The sequence below is a fragment of the Tamandua tetradactyla genome, chromosome 8 (genome assembly GCF_023851605.1).
Source record: "Tamandua tetradactyla isolate mTamTet1 chromosome 8, mTamTet1.pri, whole genome shotgun sequence".
In the NCBI taxonomy this organism is placed as follows: Eukaryota; Metazoa; Chordata; class Mammalia; order Pilosa; family Myrmecophagidae; genus Tamandua; species Tamandua tetradactyla.
In genome coordinates this window covers 120,016,309-120,035,981 of record NC_135334.1, presented here as the reverse complement: position 1 = coordinate 120,035,981, position 19,673 = coordinate 120,016,309, and the positions used below count along the sequence as shown (strand labels likewise).

At 36.7% G+C, this 19,673-nt stretch overlaps 1 protein-coding gene across 5 annotated transcripts in view; it reads right to left on the bottom strand.

The window, feature by feature from the left end:
• TTC17 (tetratricopeptide repeat domain 17) overlaps positions 1 to 19,673 on the bottom strand; it is a 156,284-nt gene that overhangs the window by 2,051 nt on the left and 134,560 nt on the right. For all 5 annotated transcript variants that reach the window (XM_077114451.1, XM_077114447.1, XM_077114448.1 and 2 more), the window contains 2 exons: positions 2,567 to 2,686; positions 806 to 949 (listed from right to left, as the gene is read on the bottom strand). In XM_077114451.1, coding sequence (XP_076970566.1) covers positions 806 to 949; positions 2,567 to 2,686 — 264 coding nt within the window. The remainder of the gene's footprint in view (positions 1 to 805; positions 950 to 2,566; positions 2,687 to 19,673) is intronic.

Here is a 19,673-nt window from a genome sequence, read left to right as displayed (position 1 = left end):
ATACTTCCTACCTTTTAAGTCAAGATAACAAGTAAAGCTTAGAGCCTGGGGCATCTCATTCTATCAAACTCTACTGAGGATGTTTTGGGACTAGCCCATGTGCGATGTCAAGTTTTAGATGAAAGTGGATGGGATTTTACCTTCTGAAATCAGTCCTTATTCCTGTTCAGAAGGAGGGCTCTGGATGATGGCTTTGCCACTCTTCTTTTTCTGTATATGGCATCCCATAAAACTAGTGGCCCTTCACTATTCATTAAACATTTATGTGCCAAACACTGTGTGAGGTGCTGGGAAAAGGGACTTAAAAAGAAGTCTTTCCCCTAAGGAGCTCATAGTCTAAAGGGCAAGAAAAACATTTAAACAACAACAAAAATGTAAAGCAAGGTGAAAGTATAGCAAGACAGATGTGCACAAGGCACCATGAGCTCGGTGATGACAAGTACCCAACGCAGACTGGGAGACAACATGAGAACATGCATATCTACACGGATTTTAGATGAGGGCTTTTGGAATAGGAAATGTCTCCAGAAACCTGCAGGTACATTTCAAACTACTATTAGAGTTAGGCTCATGGTTAGGGACTACACAGCTGCAAATATTTAGATGAATTTCAGGTATTATTCAAAAAACACTTAAAGCCTTCTCCATAAATACGAATACCCTGGTGGAGCTAGCAGTTTTAGATACCGATCTTACAGGGAACTTGAGGAAATTGATGTTTTCAAATAAGTTTGAAATCAAAGAAGATGCACCACTGAGAGGACACTACAGAGTCTGGAGACTCCGCCCACATGCCCAATCTCACCATGGCGACGTAGACATTGCCCAGCGTGAAGTGGTTCACGGCAAAGTGTGGCTCAATCTCCACCGCCATTGTGGCTACGATGACGGCATCGTTCCAGAGCTTGGCGTTGTGCAGGATGTTGGCCAGGCTAATGAGGGGCACGTCCTGCGGGACAGAAGGAAGATGGTGAGAAAGGAGAACATTAGGAACTTTTATAGTTTTCACTGTTGGTTTTTGTGATCATAGATAATGCAGTAGCTATTTCCTGGCAAATGATAAGAATAGGGCAACTCAGAGTGTAGTCTGCTGCTTGCCACTGGTCTGTGTTGGATGAGGAACTGTACCAAAATATTCATGACCTCTTTCACTGAGAGAGTCCTGCCTAAAAAAATGAACAAAAATACCAGCTGAAGTATACAATGTACTGAGTGATATTGTTTATTTACTTTCTGGTGCGAGCTCCTTACCTCTTTGCAGATTGACAATAACTAGTTTTGGGGATAACACCTGTCCACAGACTACAATGTCACAGAGCCACGGTATTTTCAGCCAAGGGCATAGCATCCTCTAGGGCAGTGACTGGCAAACTATTGCCCACCGGCCAAATCTAGTCTTCTGACCATTTTTGTAAAGTTTTATTGGAACACAGCCATGTCTATTCCTTTACTTATTGCTGTGACTGCTTTGGTGCTAGTGGCAGAACTGAGAAGCTGTAACAAAGACCATCTGGTCTACAGAGTCTAAAATACTTAAGATTTTGTCCCTTTCCAGAAAAAGTTTGATGATCCCTGACTTAACAGGTTTTTGGCCCTTCCCTATGACCTAGCAGAATGGAGCACAGAATTATGGATTAAACAAGCAGCAACATTATTTTCATCACAAATATTTATTCCCTTTACATGTTTTACCTGAGTGACTGTTGTCCGTGTATACTGTACTGGGTTCTACAGGAGATGAAGAAGAAACTGAAAACAGGGCCCCTCTTTGTCCTGACTGGGCATCCGTGGAGTGCATATCATTAGATGAGTTCACAGAGGTTCAACGACTTGCCTAGGGTCACAAAGCTACTAAGGGCAGAGCTATGCTTAGAACACTGTGCTGCCTGACAGCAACACACCAAAGCACATACTGCCTGTGTGAACAGAGAAGACACAAGCCATGTCTTTAGGAAGTATGAGATCTGGCTTAATGCAAAACTCAGCACATGTGGACACAAATGGCTTCTAAAAATTGTACATTCTTAGTCATAACAAAAGTGAACTTTTCTGAAAGACTGATGCTATACGGTGTTGGCTGGCGTTTTGTTATATTGTGTGTGTGGAAAGTGAAGTCAGGTAAGGATCAGAACTGGCCAATGTCTCTGAAGAAACGGAAGTCTGCCTTTCGAGTTGTGTCTTTCTGCCTAGAAGCAAGCGCAAGTCAGGGGTATAAGCAAAACAAGGCTAACAGGCCCCCACGCTCCTGGCGATAAGCTAAACCCAGAGTGACTCGAGGGTGATGGCCTGCTTAGGCTAGTGTACTTAATGACGTAATGTCTCACAATGATCTAGAAGATCTTTCTCCCATGTTCCGACCTGCTGAGGTAGGGAACACATGCTGATGGGCTTAGTCCCCAGCCTTTCTGCAGCATAAGCTGGGTAGTAAGTTCTCCCACCCTTCCCTTCCCTTTCACTACTTCCTTATTGGCTGAACATGAGAAGACCAGTTACAACCCCAGAACAAACCACTGGGCAATGGAGAGGACCAAGGGCCGGAAGGTGACATCCTCTGAGTCACACTCACCTTCATCTGGTGTGGAGCGTAGTGGAGAGCCTGGCGTAGGCAGTCAATCGCCTTCTTTCCTTGGCCTTTCACTCTCCAGTAGAGGGCTGCCATGCTGGAAAGAACCCAGGAGGTCTGGTTCTACAAAGGAATAGTTAGCTATGGATGGTATCTCTTAAATAACATATTGATTTGCTAACAAGAATGAGAATGATTGTGAGGCACAAGCATTTAACTGAATATTCGCTAGGTGCTGGCCCCCTGCCAAGCACTTTAGGGTCTTCTTTTCATCAATCCCCATAACAATCCTATGAGCTTGATACTACAGTCCTTTTATGGACAAGAAAACTATGATTCAGAGAGGTTAAGTATTTTTCCCAAAGCCACCCAACTACTAAATGGAAGAAGCACATTTCATATCCATGTTCTTTTTAATTTACATCTATTTAACTTTTTGAACAGGTAACACATTCACATGTTTCAAAAACCAGAAAGTATACAAAGTTGTACAGTGAAAGGTCTCCCATCCATCTTTGTCTCCAAAGCTTATAAGTAAATACTTACATATCCTTCCAGAATTCATTTATGCTTTACACAAGCAAATATGAATGGACTTTTTTTTTTTTTTAGGTGCATGGTCTGGAAATCAAACTTGGTTTTCCCACATGGAAGGTGACCATTCTACCACTGAACCACCCGTGCACCCCAGACTGGTTTTTTAAATATGCTGTGACCCTATTTTTGTATATGAGGTAACTCATTATTTATATGAGGTACACTCAACTGCCTTTTGCTTTTTTTCCCTAAAGAATACACCTTGGGAATTTTTCTGTCAATGTATGGAAACCTTCCTCATGCTTTTGTTTTAAACAGCTATATAGTATTCCATTGTATTGATGTGCTATTATTATTTAAGTAGGTCTTTATTTCTAGTTTATTTGCAGTATATATTTCTAGATATGAACATGCTATGTAAGGGTATATGCACATGTCATTTTGAACAGATATTGCCACTTTGTCTGCTATAGATTTTTTTTGATACTTATTATCATTTATTGAAAGCCTATGGTGTTTCAGAAATTTTACAAATGCTAATTTATTCAATCCTTATTTAAAAATATTGAGGTAGATATAAATATTCTTATTTTTCCTCATCTAGAGCCAACTAAAGCTTGGAGTATTTAATTAGCATTTAGCACAAAGTCACATACCCAATAGGTAGCAGAATTCGGATTCAAATCCAGTCTTATTCTAAAACTTGTGTTCTTTCTACTCTACTACATCCTGATTTTTTTAAATTAATTTTTTTAAATACCAAAAAACACCAAACAAATGCAAACATTCTTAACTTTTGATCATTCCGTTCCACATATATAATCAGTAATTCACAATATCATCACATAGCTGCATATTCATCATCATGATCATTTCTTGGAACATTTGCATCTATTCAGAAAGAGAAATAAAAAGAAAACAGAAAAAAAATTCATACATACCATACCCCTTACCCCTCCCTTTCATTGATCACTAGCATTTCAATCTAAATTTATTTTTAACATTTGTTCCCCCTATTATTCATTTTATTCCATATGTTTTACTCGTCTGTTGATAAGATAGATAAAAGGAGCATCAGACACAGGTTTTCACAATCACACTGTGAAAGCTATATCATTATACAATCGTCTTCAAGAAACATGGCTACTGGAACACAGCTCCACAGTTTCAGGCAGTCCCCTCCAGCCTCTCCATTACATCCTGGATAACAAGGTGATATCTATTTAATGTGTAAGAATAGCCTCCAGGATAACCTCTCGACTCTGTTTGGAATCTCTCAGCCAATGACACTTTATTTTGTCTCATTTCACTCTTCCCCCTTTTGGTCGAGGTTTTCTCAATCCCTTGATGCTGAGTCTTAGCTTATTCTAGGGTTTTTCTCAATCCCTTGATGTTGAGTCTTAGCTCAGTCTATGATTTCTGTCCCACATTGCCAGGAAGGTCCACACCCCTGGGAGTCATATCCCATGTAGTCCGGGGGAGGGTGGTGAGTTTGCTTGTTGTGTTGGCTGGAGAAAGAGGCCACATGTGAGCAACAAAAGAGGTTCTCTTGGGGGTGACTCTTAGGCCTAATTTTAAGTAGGCTTGACATATCCTTTGTGGGGTTAAGTTTCATATGAACAAACCCCAAGACTGGGGGCTCAGCCTATAACTTTGGTTGTCCACACTGCTTGTGAGAATATCAAGAATTCAATTTGGGGAAGGTGAATTTTCCCCCTTTCTCACCATTCCCCAAAGGGGACTTTGCAAATACTTTTTTATTCACTGTTCAAATCACTCTGGGTTTTATCGGGGCACCACTCTGGACAAACCAACAAAATCTCATGTCCTACTCACGGTTCCATGAACTTACGGTGTTCAGTTAAGCTGTCTACATAAGTTATATTAGGAAATGCACTAGTCAAAATATAAATTTTGTACCAAATAAACATTTTTTGCTTTAGTCTCACACATAAGTTAAAATTTTAAAATATTAATTACCATCTATTTTCAGCACCCTGCAGCAATGACATTCCTTTGTTCTTCCTCATGCAAAAACACTTTTTCAATTTGTACATTTAGTCACTATCACTATACACTCCAGGCATTCCTAGATTATACCATCTCAGTCTTTATCGTTTGTCTTTCTTTCTGATTTCATTTGTGCCCCCAGCCCTCCTCCCTCTATCATTCTCACATTCAGCCTCATTCAGTTTTTAACATAATTGTATTACAGTTAGGGAGTATTGTGCTGTCCATTTCTTAGTTCTCACATTCAGTTCTGTTACACAATCTGTATCCCTTCAGCTCCAATTACCCAGTATCTTACCCTATTTCTATCTCCTGATGGTCTCTGTTAACAACGAAATTCTCCAAGTTTATTCACTAATGTCAGTTCATATCAGTGAGACCAAACAGTATTTGTCCTTTTGTTTCTGGCTTATCTCACTCAGCATAATGTCCTTAAGGTCCATCATGTTGTTACACACTTCATAACTTTATTCTCTCTTATGGCTGCATAATATTCCATTGTATGTATATACCACAGTTTGTTTAGCCACTTGTCTGTTGATGGACATTTTGGCTGTTTCCATCTCCTTGCAATTGTAAATAATGCTGCTATAAACATTGGTGTGCAAATGTCCATTTGTGTCCTTGCCCTCATGGCCTCTGATTAGATACCTAGCAATGGTATTGCCGGGTTATATGGCAATTCTATATTTAGCTTTTTGAGGAACCGCCAAACTGCCTTCCACAGCGGTTGTACCATTTGACATTCCCACCAACAGTGGATAAGTGTGCATCCCTCTCCACATCCTCTCCAGCACTTGTCATTTTCTGTTTTATTGATAATGGCCATTCTGGTGAGTGTGAGATATCTCATTGTGGTTTTGATTTGCATTTCTCTAATAGCCAGGGAAGTTGAGCATCTTTTCATGTGCCTTTTGGCCATTTGTATTTATTCTTCTGAGAAGTGTCTGTTCACGTCTTTTGCCCATTTTGTAACTGGGTTGGCTGTGGGCTTTTCATATATTCTCTTTATCATTTTAAGGAAGTTCCCTTGTATTCCTATCCTTTGAAGTGTTTTCAACAGGAAAGGATGTTGAATTTTGTCAAATGCCTTTTCTGTATCAATCGAGATGATCATGTGGTTTTTCTGCTTTGATTTGTTGATATGGTGTATTACATTAACTGACTTTCTTATGTTGAACCATCCTTGCATACCTGGGATGAATCATACTTGGTCATGATGTATAATTCTTTTAATGTGTTGCTGGATTCGATTTGCTAGAATTTTGTTGAGGATTTTTGCATGTATATTCATTAGAGAGATTGGTCTGTAGTTTTCTTTTTTTGTAATATCTTTATCTGGCTTTGGTATGAGGGTGATGTTGGCTTTGTACAATGAGTTAGGTAGGTTTCCCTCCGCTTCAATTTTTTTGAAGAGTTTGAGGAGAGTTGGTACTAATTCTTTCTGGAATGTTTGGTAGAATTCACATATGAAGCTATCTGGTCCTGGACTTTTCTTTTTGGGGAGCTTCTTAACGACTGATTCAATTTCTTTACTTGTGATTAGTTTGTTGAGGTCATCTATTTCTTCTTGAGTCAAAGTTGGTTGTTCATGCCTTTCTAGAAAGTTGTCCATTTCATCTACATTGTCATATTTATTAGTATAAAGTTGATCATAGTATCCTGTCATTACTTCCTTTATTTCTGTGGGGTCAGTGGTTATGTCTGCTCTTCCTTTTCTGATCTTCTTTATTTGCATGCTCTCTCTTCTTCTTTTTGTCAAACTTGCTAAGGGTCCATCAATCTTATTGATATTTTCATGGAACCAGCTTCTGGTTTTGTTGATTTTCTCAATTGTTTTCATGTTCTCAGTTTCATTTATTTCTGCTCTAATCTTCATTATTTCTTTCCTTTTGCTTGCTTTGGGGTTACTTTGCTGTTCTTTCTCTATTTCTTCCAAGTGGACAGTTAATTCCTCGATATTTGCCCTTTCTTCTTTTTTGATATAGGCATTATAGGGCAATAAATTTTCCTCTTAGTACTGCCTTTGATGCATCCCATAAGTTTTGATATATTGTGTTTTCATTTTCATTTGCCTCGAGATGTTTACTGATTTCTCTTGTAATTTCTTCCTGGACCCACTGGTTGTTTAAGAGTGTGTTGTTGAGCCTCCACATATTTGTGAATTTTCTGGCACTCTGCCTACTATTGATTTCCAACCTCATTCCTTTATGATCTGAGAAAGTGTTTTGTATGATTTCAATCTTTTTAAATTTATTGAGACTTGCTTTGTGACCAGCATATGGTCTATTCTTGAGAATGATCCATGAGCACTTGAGAAAATGGTGTATCCTGCTGTTATGGGGTATAATGTTCTGTATTTGTCTGTTAAGTCTAGTTCATTTATTGTATTATTCAAATTCTCTGTTTCTTTATTGATCCTCTGTCTAGATGGTCTGTCCATTGATGAGAGTGTGGAATTGAAGTCTCCAACTATTATGGTAGATATGTCTATTTTTCTTTTCAGTGTTTGCCTCATTATTTTGGAGCATTCTGGCTCGGTGCATAAAATATTTATGATTGTCATGTCTTCTGGTTGAATTGTTCCTTTTATTAACACATAGTGTCCTTCTTTGTGTCTTTTCACTGTTTCACATTTGAAGTCTAATTTGTTGGATATTAGTATAGCTACTCCTGCTCTTTTCTGGTTGTTATTTGTATGAAATATCTTTTCCCAACCTTTCACTTTCAACCTATGTTTATCCTTGGGTCTAAGATGTGTTTCCTGTAGATAGCATATAGATGGGTCTTGTTTTGTAATCCATTCTGCCAGTCTATGTCTTTTGATTGGGGAGTTTAATCCATTAACATTTAGTATTATTACTGTATGGGTAGTACTTTCTTATATCATTTTGTCTTTTTGATTTTATATGTCATATCTAATTTTTCTTCTTTTTACCTTTACTGATTGTCATCATTTCTACACTCTTCTCCACACCTCTCTCTCCTGTCTTTTTGTATCTGTCTCTAGTGCTTCCTTTAGTATTTCTTGCAGAACTGGTCTCTTGGTCACAAATTTTCTCAGTAAATTTTGTCTGAAAATATTTTTATTTCTCCCTCATTTTTGAAGGACAATTTTGCTGGGTATAGAATTCTTGGTTGGCAGTTTTTCTCTTTCAATAAATTAAATATATCATCCCACTGTCTTCTCGCCTCCATGGTTTCAGCTGAGAAGTCTACACATAGTCTTATTGGGCTTTCCTTGTATGTGATGGATTGCTTTTCTCTTGCTGCTTTCAAGATTCTCTCTTTCTCTTTGACCTCTGACATTCTGACTAGTTAAGTGTCTTGGAGTACTTCTATTTGGATCTATTCTGTTTGGGGTATGCTGCACTTTTTGGATTTGTAATTTTAAGTCTTTCATAAGAGTTGGGAAATTTTCAGTGATAATTTTCTCCATTAGTTTTCTCCTCCTTTTCCCTTCTCTTCTTCTGGGACACCCATGGCATGTATATTCGTGTGCTTCATATTGTCATTGAATTCCCTGAGTCCCTGCTCATATTTTTCCATTTTTCCCCCTATATTTTCTTTTGCTTGTTGGATTTCTGATGTTCCGTCCTCCAGTTCACTAATCCTGTCTTCTGCCTCTTGAAATCTAACATTGTAGGTTTCCACTGTTTTTTTCATCTCTTCTACTATGCCTTTCATTCCCATAAGTTCTGTGATTTGTTTTTTCAGATTTTCGATTTCTTCTTTTTGTTCATTTCTTGCCTTCTTTATATCCTCCCTCAATTCATTGATTTGATTTTGATGATGTTTTCCATGTCTGTTCGTATATTCTGAATTAATTATTTCAAGTCCTGTATCTTATTTGAATTGTTGGTTTATTCCTTTGACTGGGCCATATGTTCAATTTTCCTAGCGTGATTTGTTATTTTTTGCTGGTGTCTAGGCATTTAATTACCTTAATTAGTTTATTCTGGAGATTGTTTTCACTTCTTTTACCATCCAGCCTTCTTGCTGGATGAATTTGTTGTCTATCTCTTCTTTGACATTCAGTTCAGCTTTTTCTGAACCACTAGTTTAGGTTTTAACAGTTCTGGTTTTCTTGTTTCTTGCCCTGCCTGTATGGTGCCATCCCCCCCACCCCCCAACCCTTGGGAGGTTCTACTTAGGTATTATAGACCCCAGCCAGATTTTCCCAGACCAAACTGGCCTCCTATCAGGAGGAAAGAGTCAACTGCATCAATTTTCCTTGAGAGTGAGACCCAGCAGGTTGAAAGACTTTCCTGTGAAGTCTCTGGACTCTGCTTTTCTTATCCTGCCCAGTATGTGGTGCTTGTCTGCCTGCAGTGCAAGATGATGCAGTACCTTTAACTTCGGCAGACTCTCCCTGCTGGGGTGTGGTGGAGACAGAGGAGAGTTTGTAGGCTGGTTTTAATGGCTTCAAATTTCCAAGCCCTGGTGTCTGAATTCCTTAAGGGAGGGATTCCACCTGAGTTGGGCTTCACCCCTCTCCTGGGGAAGGCACAGGCTCCAGACAAGCTCTCAAACAAGCTTGTTTCTGTCTATGCCTGTGGCAGTTGTAGCCTGAGAAGTCCTGCCGCTGTATCCAAAGGCAGCCAAGCCATAAAAACAGAGCCACCAAAACCTCTGTTTCTCTTTTTTCTTTTTCTGTCAGCCCTGCCCCCTTGGCTCAGGGGCAAAAATGAGCGACCTCTGCTTTGACCAGGTTCACCTGAGCTGGCAGCCTATTTTTAGCAGTCAGAATTTGTTAATAATTCCACAATTGGCATTTGGTTGTGCTCAGCCCCTGCTGCCCGTAAAGTCTCTTTCCTTTCCCCTCCAGGAAGTAGCCTGTGGGGGAGGGGTGCCAGCAGCCGCAGCTTGGGGAACTCATGGTTCTGGGGGGGCTTGCAGCAGGTTCAGTTGGTCCAGACTGTGATACGCTGTGTGTCTGGTCACTGACGTGGCCCCAGGAGCTGTTCTGTACTGTTCCTGGTTATTTAGTAGCTGTTCTGGAAGACAAACTAAATCCCACACCTTGCTAAGCTGCCATCTTGGCACCTCCTGCCATAGGATTTTAACATTTTAATCTCCCACAAAAAATATGAGTATCTCTGTTTTCTTATTACCTCACCACAGAGTGTGTTATTAAATTTTTGGAGCTTTGACAATCCAATAGGAGAAAAATGTGGTTTTAATTTGCATTTAATCCTTATTACAAGTACAGCTGACTGTCTTTTCATATGTTTGACAGTCTTTTGTATTTCTCTTCTGTGAAATGTCTGTTTTTGCATTTTGTTAATTTTTCTACATGATCTTTATCTAATATATTTGAAAAAGCTCTTTCTATATCAGGGAGATGAGACCCTTGTTTATGGTATGAGTTACAGATGTTTTCCCTTAGTTTGAAGTCAGCTTTTGGACTTAAAGTGCTTTGTGTGATACAGAGGTTTTTATTTCTACATAGTCCAGGTTATTTATCTTCGATGGCTTCTGGATTTCAATCATAGTTAGAAAGGTTGTCCTTACTCCAAAGTTTTGGAATTTTATCATGTCTTTTCTCAGAACTTTTACACTTTCATTTTTTACATTAAAAGCTTTGATCCATTTGAACTTTAGCCTGATATAAAGTAAAAGATATGGCTCCGATTTTAATTTTTTTTCCAGATGTCTACTCAGTTGTCCAAATAATATTTAATGAATACTTCATCTCCTCCCCCACTGAGATACTACCCTTAACATACACAAAATCCCAGTACATAGTTTAGATCTAATTCTGGACTTTCCTGTCTATTTCAATTGTCAATTTTCTTTGATGTGTCTCTGACTCTTAGCAACTATTAATCAGTAGATTAGTCACTAATCAGTAAACTCCCATACTTTCCATCTTTTCCTTTCTTCCAATTTCACTTTTTTTGTGGGCTAATTCTAAGAAGTGTATAATGTCAGGGTGTACTGTACTGATCTTCTGGTTTGTCATCCTATTCTCCACCTTTGTTTTAGTGTTGGTTCTACAGCAGAATATATTCTGTGATTGCTGACGTTTGTGTTGTCTTCAGTCACCTCCTGGTTGGCTGAAGTTCATCTATTTCAAAAAAAGGCTCATGGGCATAGTCCTCTTTGAGATTGTACATGTTCAAAACTGCATCTGCAGCCTTCATACCACGGCTTATTCCTTCTTTCCTTGAATAATTTGTTGGTATTGCTCCACTGCTTCTTGGCATTGAAAGCTGCTGTGGAAAAACCCAAAGCTAGCCCCGTTTGTTTCTTCTTCTTAATGACCTGAAACTTCTGACTGGCTTTCCAAAAGAATTCTTTCTTTTTGTTTTTATAAAATTATCTTTCTTGAATGCCAATGTCTGACACATAAAGAACATAATTTTATAAAACATACATTTATGTGGGAAAGCCTAAAATGAAAGCCCCAGCAGCTATCACCTGACAAAGAATGAAGTTGTTTTTACCTGTGTGCTCCTGCACTATCCCACCCTCTTGCCTTTTCTCCAGAGGCACACACTATCTTAACTTTTGTGTTTGTTATTCGGTGGCTCTTTTTAAACGGCATTTTATCACCCACATATGCATATATTTGCTTAAAATGATATAATATTTAGTTTTTCTCTTTCTGTGCTTGATAAAAACTGGCATGCAGTCTTTTGTAACCTGCAGGCTTTACTCAATGTTATTTTTCTAAGATTCATCCATGTTGTTGTATGTAGCTTTAATTCATCCCATTTCGTTGCTGTGTAATTAGATGCCCAATAGGTGAATACACCATAATATATTTATCTATTCTATAGTTGGGTATTTGAAGTGTTTCCTGTTTTATGTTTCCTGGTGCAAATGTGTAGGTTCTCTATTGAGGAGCGGAACTGCAGGGTCACATTATATGGTGTCTTTAATAAAATAAAGGTTTAAACTTTAATGTAGCTGGATTTATTAACATTTTCTTTTACAATTAGTACTTTTTGTATCTTAAGAAACTGTTTGTTACCTCAAGGCCAGAAGATCATCTCCCATATTTTACTCTACTTTTTAAAGTTTGTTTTTGATACTTGAGTTCTTGATCCATGGGGAATTGATTTTTTTGCGTAACATGTAAGATGTAGATTAAAATTAACTAAGCAATTGTCATAGCACAGTTTCCTGAGGAGTCCTTCCTCTCCCCAATGATCTAATGTACCTTCTTAATATCTCACCATTCTATACATGTGAGAGTCTGTTTCTAGGCTTTCTATTCAGTTCCCCTAGTCATTTTTGTTTATCTGTGATCTATGAGCATTATGCCTTACTATAGTTTAAGATACTATGAAATATTATGAAACAGTAAGTTTTCATAAAAGTAAGGCAATTCTTACAACCTTATTTTTCTTTTCAAGAGTATCTTGTCTATTCCTTATTCCTTGCCCTTTCATGAAAAACCCTTTTGGTATTTTGATTATAATTGTATTGGTTCTATAAACCAAACTGCAGAAAACTGACATGTTTATAATGTTGTATCTTCTTATCCATGAACTTTATATAACTTTTGTTACTTAGGTCTTTTAAAATGCCTTTCAAAGAAGTCATCACTTTCTTCACACAGGTCTTGTTAATTCTTCATTAGATTTATTATTGGGAGCTTGATGTTTTGTGACAATGTAAATAAATACATTTAAAAAAATTTTTGTTTTCTAATTTTTTTTTGCTGCTATATGGAAATGCCACTTATTTTTATTTATTGACCTTACAGGCAGCCAAAATTACAAAATGTTATCATTTATAAGAATTTATCTGTTGATTCTTTTGTATCTCCTCTGTAGAAAATCACATCATTTCTGAATAATGTATTTTGTTTCCTACTTTCCAATCTTGGTGTTATTTTATTTTTCTTGATTTACTGCCCTTACTAGTACTTTAAGTACAAGGTTGAACAGAAATGGTGATGGTAGGCATTCTTGTCTTTTTCCTCAATTCAAAGACATATTACTAATATTTCCCCCATTCAGAATGATCTTTGATAGACATGTTTTTGTTTCTTTTTATAAGTTAAGGAAGTTCCTGTCTGTTCTTAATTTGTACTGGTTTTTACATCACGAATAGGCATTGATTTTATCAAATGCAGTCTACTGAAATGATTTCACGATTTTCCTTCTTTGATCTGGTGAATGAAACTTTAGTTTTTTTTTTTAAGATAGACAACTTTCATATTTCTGGGATTAAACTAACTTGGTCAAGGCACAACTGAAAAAATATACTGCCAGATTTAGTTTATTAATATATTGCTTATGGTTTTTGTACCTATGTTTGTGTGTGAGAATAACCCATAATTTTTACTTCTTATAATCTCTGTCTAATTTTGTTTTCCAGGGTACACTAGTCTCAGGGAATTAACTGAAAGCTGTCCATTTTCCCATTATCTGGAAGAGTCTGTTTATATTGAGATAATGTCTTTCTTAAAAGTTTGGTAGAATTCATCTGTAAAATCAATAGGCCTCATTGTATTACTTGCAAGAATTTTTTCTTCTTCTTTTTTTAAACCTACTATCTTAATGTATTTGATAGTTAAAAGACTCTTTTCCAATTTATTGGCCTATACTATAGGCCAATACAATACAATTTGTATTCTTTTATTCTTTAATAAATCTGTAATTTTGTTCCCTTTTTATTCCTGATATCATTTGTTTTTTTAATTCATTTTTTCCAGAGGTTTATTAATTTTTGTTAAAGAAACAACTTTTAGTTAATATTCTCTATTCTGTTTCCTATTTCACTGATTTCTGCATTCAATAACATAGCCTAAAAATATATAAAGCAAATACCGATAGACCTAACACAAGAAATAAACAAATTCAATTATAGTTGGCAATTTTAGCATGCCTTTCAATAATTGTTAGAATTAGTAGGCAAAAATCAGTAAGGATACAGAAAACGTGAACAACACTATCAACTGACCTGTCCTAACTGACATCTCTAGAACGCTCTATCTAACAAAAGCACAAGACATATTATTTTCTAATGCACATGGAACATTTATCAAGTATTCTAGGCCATAAAACAAGTCTGAATAAGTTTAAAAGGACTCAAGTCATACAAGGTTATGTTCATTTGCCACAGTGGAATAAAAGAAATATCTGGAAAATATTGAAAAATTGGAAACCAAACACACTTGTACATAACTCATAGGTAAAAGAATAAATCAAAAAGAAAAGAGAGTATTCTAATCTAAATTAAACTGAAAATATGACAAAACAAATTTGTGGCATGCAGCTAAAGCAGAGTTTAGAGGGAATGTTATAGCACTAAACACCTACATTAGAAAAGAAGAAAAAACTCAAATCAGGACCTAAGCTTCCAAATTAGATACACAAAGAAAAGAACAAAAATTAAATCCTAAGTAAGCAGAAGATGGGAAATAATGAAGACGGGAGAATAAATCAATGAAATAGAAAACAGAAAAACAATAGAGGACAATTATTGGGTCCAAAACTGGTTCCTTGAGAAGATCATAAAATTGATAAACCTTTAGTTAGACTAATCTGGAAAAAAAGAAGACATAAAAGTATGAACATCAGGATTAAGGGAAGGAACATCACTACAGATCTCATAGATATTAAAAGGAAGATAATGGAATATTATGAAAAAATTTATGTCAATAAATGTGATAACTTAGATGAAATGGACCAATTCCTTGAAAGACACCACTACCAGAGCTCATACAGTAAGAGATAATTTGAATAGTCCTAAATCTATTAAAGACATTGAATTTGTAGTTAAAAACCATTCCATAAAGAAAATTCCTGGCCCAGATGGCTTCATTGGTGAATTCTAGCAAACATTTAAGGAAGAAATAATAGCAATTTTCCATGAACTCTTCTAGAAAAATGTAGTAGAGAGAACACGTCCCAACTGATTATAAAGGTCAGTATTATCCTGAAACCAAGACTAGATGACATTTTACAAGAAAAGAAAACCACAGACCAAATATTCCTTTTGAATATAGAGTCAGACACAGATTGACCTGTCCATAATGGAGAAAAGTGTTTATGATGGTGGCTTGTCAATTCTTTCATGTAGAGTTATCATTTTTTGCTACATACTCTTTTTGCAGGGGTGGGGTGGGTGCATGGTTCGGGAATCAAACCCGGTCTCCCACATGGAAGGCAAGCTGCTTTATATATTTGGAGGCTAGTTTATTGGGTACGCAGTATAAGTTGAGAATTGGTATCTTTCTGGTGAATTGAACTTTTTATCATCATGTAGTCATCCTCTCTCTCCTTAGTATCTTTATTTTGAAATATATTTCATTAGGTAATTAATCTAATTATACCTACTTCCTTTTGATTAGTATGTGCCTGTATATTTTTCCCATTGTTTTAAACTGTTCTATTATGCTTTAGGTATGACTTTTAGAAAGCATACAATTCCTTCTTAAAACTTCCAATCTGACATTTGCTTTTAAGCTCATTTATCATATTTCTTGGTGTGTACTTGTCCTGATTCATGAGTGTTTTGTCCTCCCTTCTTTTTTTGACTTTTCTTGGATTACATCTTTTTTTTTTGTCCTCCCCTTATTGTCATTAGGTTTTCCCTCATAGGCTTTGGATTTGTGCATTCTTTTAATGGTTACTCTTAAAAGTTTACTCTCTGTAACAGCAAAGTCTTAATCTAAACAATATCTTAACTTACTTCTGAACAATAAAAGGACATTTGACAACTCTGACCATCCCTCTCAAATATACATTCTATTTGATATAGTAAATTTCAGTTTTGTCATTTCTTTAAAAATCCTATAAATTACAATTTTCTACAGACAATGTCTGTTTGGGTTTACATACCTGTATCATTACATTTGTTCACCAAATCTAACATCTCAGATAGATTTCTGAGTTCTGCATCATCATATAGAAAAGTTCCTTTAATGAAGACTGGTAGTAAACTTCCAGTTCTTTACCTTTAAATTTTCTTATTCTTTCTTCATTGTTGGGTACACAATTCTTGAGAGTTGATTATCCTATTAAAACTATAATCTAGCTTCCATCGTTGCTAGTGAACACTGCACATAGTAGGTCCCTACTAAATATTTGTTGAATGAATGAATAGCTGCTGTGACTGATAGTAAACTAAAGTCTGTTAGTTCCAAATCTGAAATTCTGTACTTTGCTTTGTGATACTGTGACTGGGGCTCTGCAAGACATACTTCTTTGCTAGCAGGCTTCTTGTTAGGTTTTGTAGATTTACATTAGAAGGACATTGGAAGGCAAGGAGTTGGAGGGACTTCTTTCCTCCTGTTTGCATGTTGCTTCTGCAACTGTCATTCCAGTAACAGCACTTTGCCCCAACGGCAATTTAGTTTCCAGCAGTGCCCCCTCTTCAGAAGTATGAGCTCCAGCTCCCCAGAGCTCCTCCTGGGAACTTCTAGATTCTGAAAGCCTGAATCACTTGCCTATGTTTCCCCACCCCTAGTGGTAGTAGCTATTTCTGCAGCTGTTATCACTGGTTTACCTCTGTGTTTTCTTTATTTCTCTTTCAGCACTCCACAACAATGCGATCCATTCTCTATATTAAATTTGCCCTGCTAAATACCTAATGTGGCTTGTTTTGGTGATAGTACCATGAATGAAACAGGTGATTTTAAAGAGTTTTTTTTGCCTTTGCTGCTTTGTAGTTTACTATAATCAATCTAGGTATTGATTATACTTAGATTTATTTTTACACCTTGGGACACACAGAGCATCCCAAATGTATTGATTTACTTATGTATCTCCTTGCCTCTGTAACATGCCAGGTAACTTTGCACACAAAGTTTGAAATTCACTAATTCTTTATTCAACTGTGTTTAATTTATCTAACATCATTGTGCTGATTTGAAAGGATCATATACCCTAGAAAAGCCATGTTAAAATCCTGATCCATTTGTGGAGGCAGCCTTTTCTTTTAATCCCTATTCAGGACTGTATGTTGGAAACTTGATTAGGTTATCTCCACAGAGATTCGACTTGCTTAATTGTGGGTATTAACCTTTCACTAGAGGGAGATGTGACTCCACCCATTCCAGGTGGATCTTGACTAGTTTATTGGAATCTTTTAAAAGGGGAAGCATATTGGAAAAAGCAGAATTACGAGAGAACAAGAACCACTGAGAGCCCAGGTAGCCAGAAACCTTTGGAAAACGTCCCCAAGGAAGCTTCATGAAACAAGAAGCCTGGAAGAAAGCTAGTAGATGTCACCATGTTCACCACGTGCCTTTCTAGTTGAGATAGAGACCCTGAACTCCATCAGCCCTTCTTGGGTGAAGGTAACCTCTTGTTGGTGCCTTAATTTTGACATTTTTATAAACTTGCTTTACTTGGGACATTTTCAGGGACTTAAAACTAAATGTGAAACTTACTAAATTTCCCTTTGTAAAAGCCATTCTGTTTCTGGTTTATTGCATTCTGGCAGCTAGCAAACTAGAACAACCATGGACTGAGTAACTGACATAAACAATTTAGATGTATTTTTAGCTCCTGATATGTCAATTTGTTTTTATCTACTAACTCATTTCTGATATATTAGCTTTTTGCTCATCTTTGTGATGTCTTGAGCATTTAATTAGGAAAAATCTCAAATATATGCAAAAATAGTGAAAAGTATAATGGACTCCCATGTGCTCATCCCCTGCCTTCGACACTTATCAGTTGATGACCAATCTTGCTTCACTTATACCCTCACCCATGTTAACTTGATGCAAAGTCCTGACTCCATATCATTTCATCTATAAACTTTTCAATATGTACCTTTAAAAGATAATGACATTTAAAAAACATAAACTTAAAATTTTATGCCTAAAAAACCTGAAAATTATTATTTAATATGTATTCAGTTGGTACATTTCTCATTCTCCCAATTGCTTCATAAAAATTTTAAATTGTTTTTACAGTTTAACTCATCATCTAAATAAGGTTCATACATTGCAATTGCCTCCTCAAATCTCTTTTGATATCTAGATTCCACCTTCATCTAATTTTTTTCTCTACAAGTTTATTTGTGTAGAAGAAACATGGTTTATCTTGTAGTTTCCCACTGACGAGGTTCTGCTGACTGCATCCTGTGGCACCATTTAACATTTCCTTTTGTCCCAGTATTTCCTATAAATTGGTAGTTAGATTCAGAGGCTTAATTAGATTCAGATCTGATGTTCTGGGGAAGATTAGATACAAAACTATTTCACAGGTGGTGATATGGACTTCCAAAAGTACACACACCATGTCTGAGTGTCTCTTTATTTGGGGTATTAGCAGTCAGTGATGATCACTGCCATAAATTCATTACAAAATTGTAATATTCTAAATTTATCATTCCTAGTTTGTTAGTTGGACTATTTCTCTAAAGAGAAACTTCCCCGTATCAATTATTTATTCATCCTAAAGTACAGTTCATATAACAAGAGGACGATATATGCTTGATTCTTTCTCATTACTAACCAATTTTAAAAAACAGTTTTTTGTTTTTTAAACATTTCAATTCCTGACTTGAAATGATGTATGTACCCTAGAAAAGCCATATTTTAATCCTAATCCCATTTTGTAAAGGCAGCCATTTCTTCTAATCCCTATTTAGCACTATATGCTTGAAACTGTAATTAGATCATCTCCCTGGAGATGTGACTCAATTAAGAGTGGTTGTTAAGCTGGATTAGGTGAAGACATGTCTCCACCCATTCGGGTGGGTCTTGATTAGATTACTGGAATCCTATAAAAGAGGAAACATTTCAGAGAATGTGAGAGATTCAGAGAGAGCAGAGAAGAATGACATAGCCAAGAGAAGCAGAGAGCTCACCAGTCAGCAACCTTTGGAGATGAAGAAGCCTCCTGGGGAGCTTCATGAAACAGGAAGCCAAGAGAGAAAGCTAGCAGATGATGTGTTCGCCATGTGTCCTTCCAGCTGAGAGAGAAGCTCTGACTGTGTTGGCCATGTGCCTTCTCATTTAAGAGAGAAAACCTGAACTTCATCAGCCTTCTTGAACCAAGGTATCTTTCCCTGGCTGCCTTAAATTGGATATTTCTATAGACTTGCTTTAATTGGGACATTTTCTCGGCCTTAGCACTGTAAACTAGCAACTTATTAAATTCCCCTTTTTAAAAGCCATTCCGTTTTTGGTATATTGCATTCTGGCAGCTAGCAAACTAAAACACCATGAATCCCCTAACCCTATGAAAACACAATTATTATAGCAAATTTAGTAGTTTAAATATATGTGATTTATTTCATCCATTGCAGTTATTATCACTCTTGTTGCTCAAATTGCCCCATCTTTAGCCAGTGGGAGCTTATTCAGGTTTGAAGGTGGAATTGGCAGAGAATAGTCCCTGGACTAAGGGTAAGGTGTGAGGACTCACTTTGGAGAAACACACCTGAGGCTGCTATGATGGCATGCTGGGTTTCTTAATTTTGTGTCTGTTGGTCTTGCCTTATTATTATTGCATTAAAATGACAAATCAGGAACAACTGACAATCTCATGATGCTGAGATGTTACATCTAACATCTAAGAATATGGTATATCTTTTCATTTGTTCAAGTCTACATTTATATTTTTCAGAAGTGTCTTGTATTTTG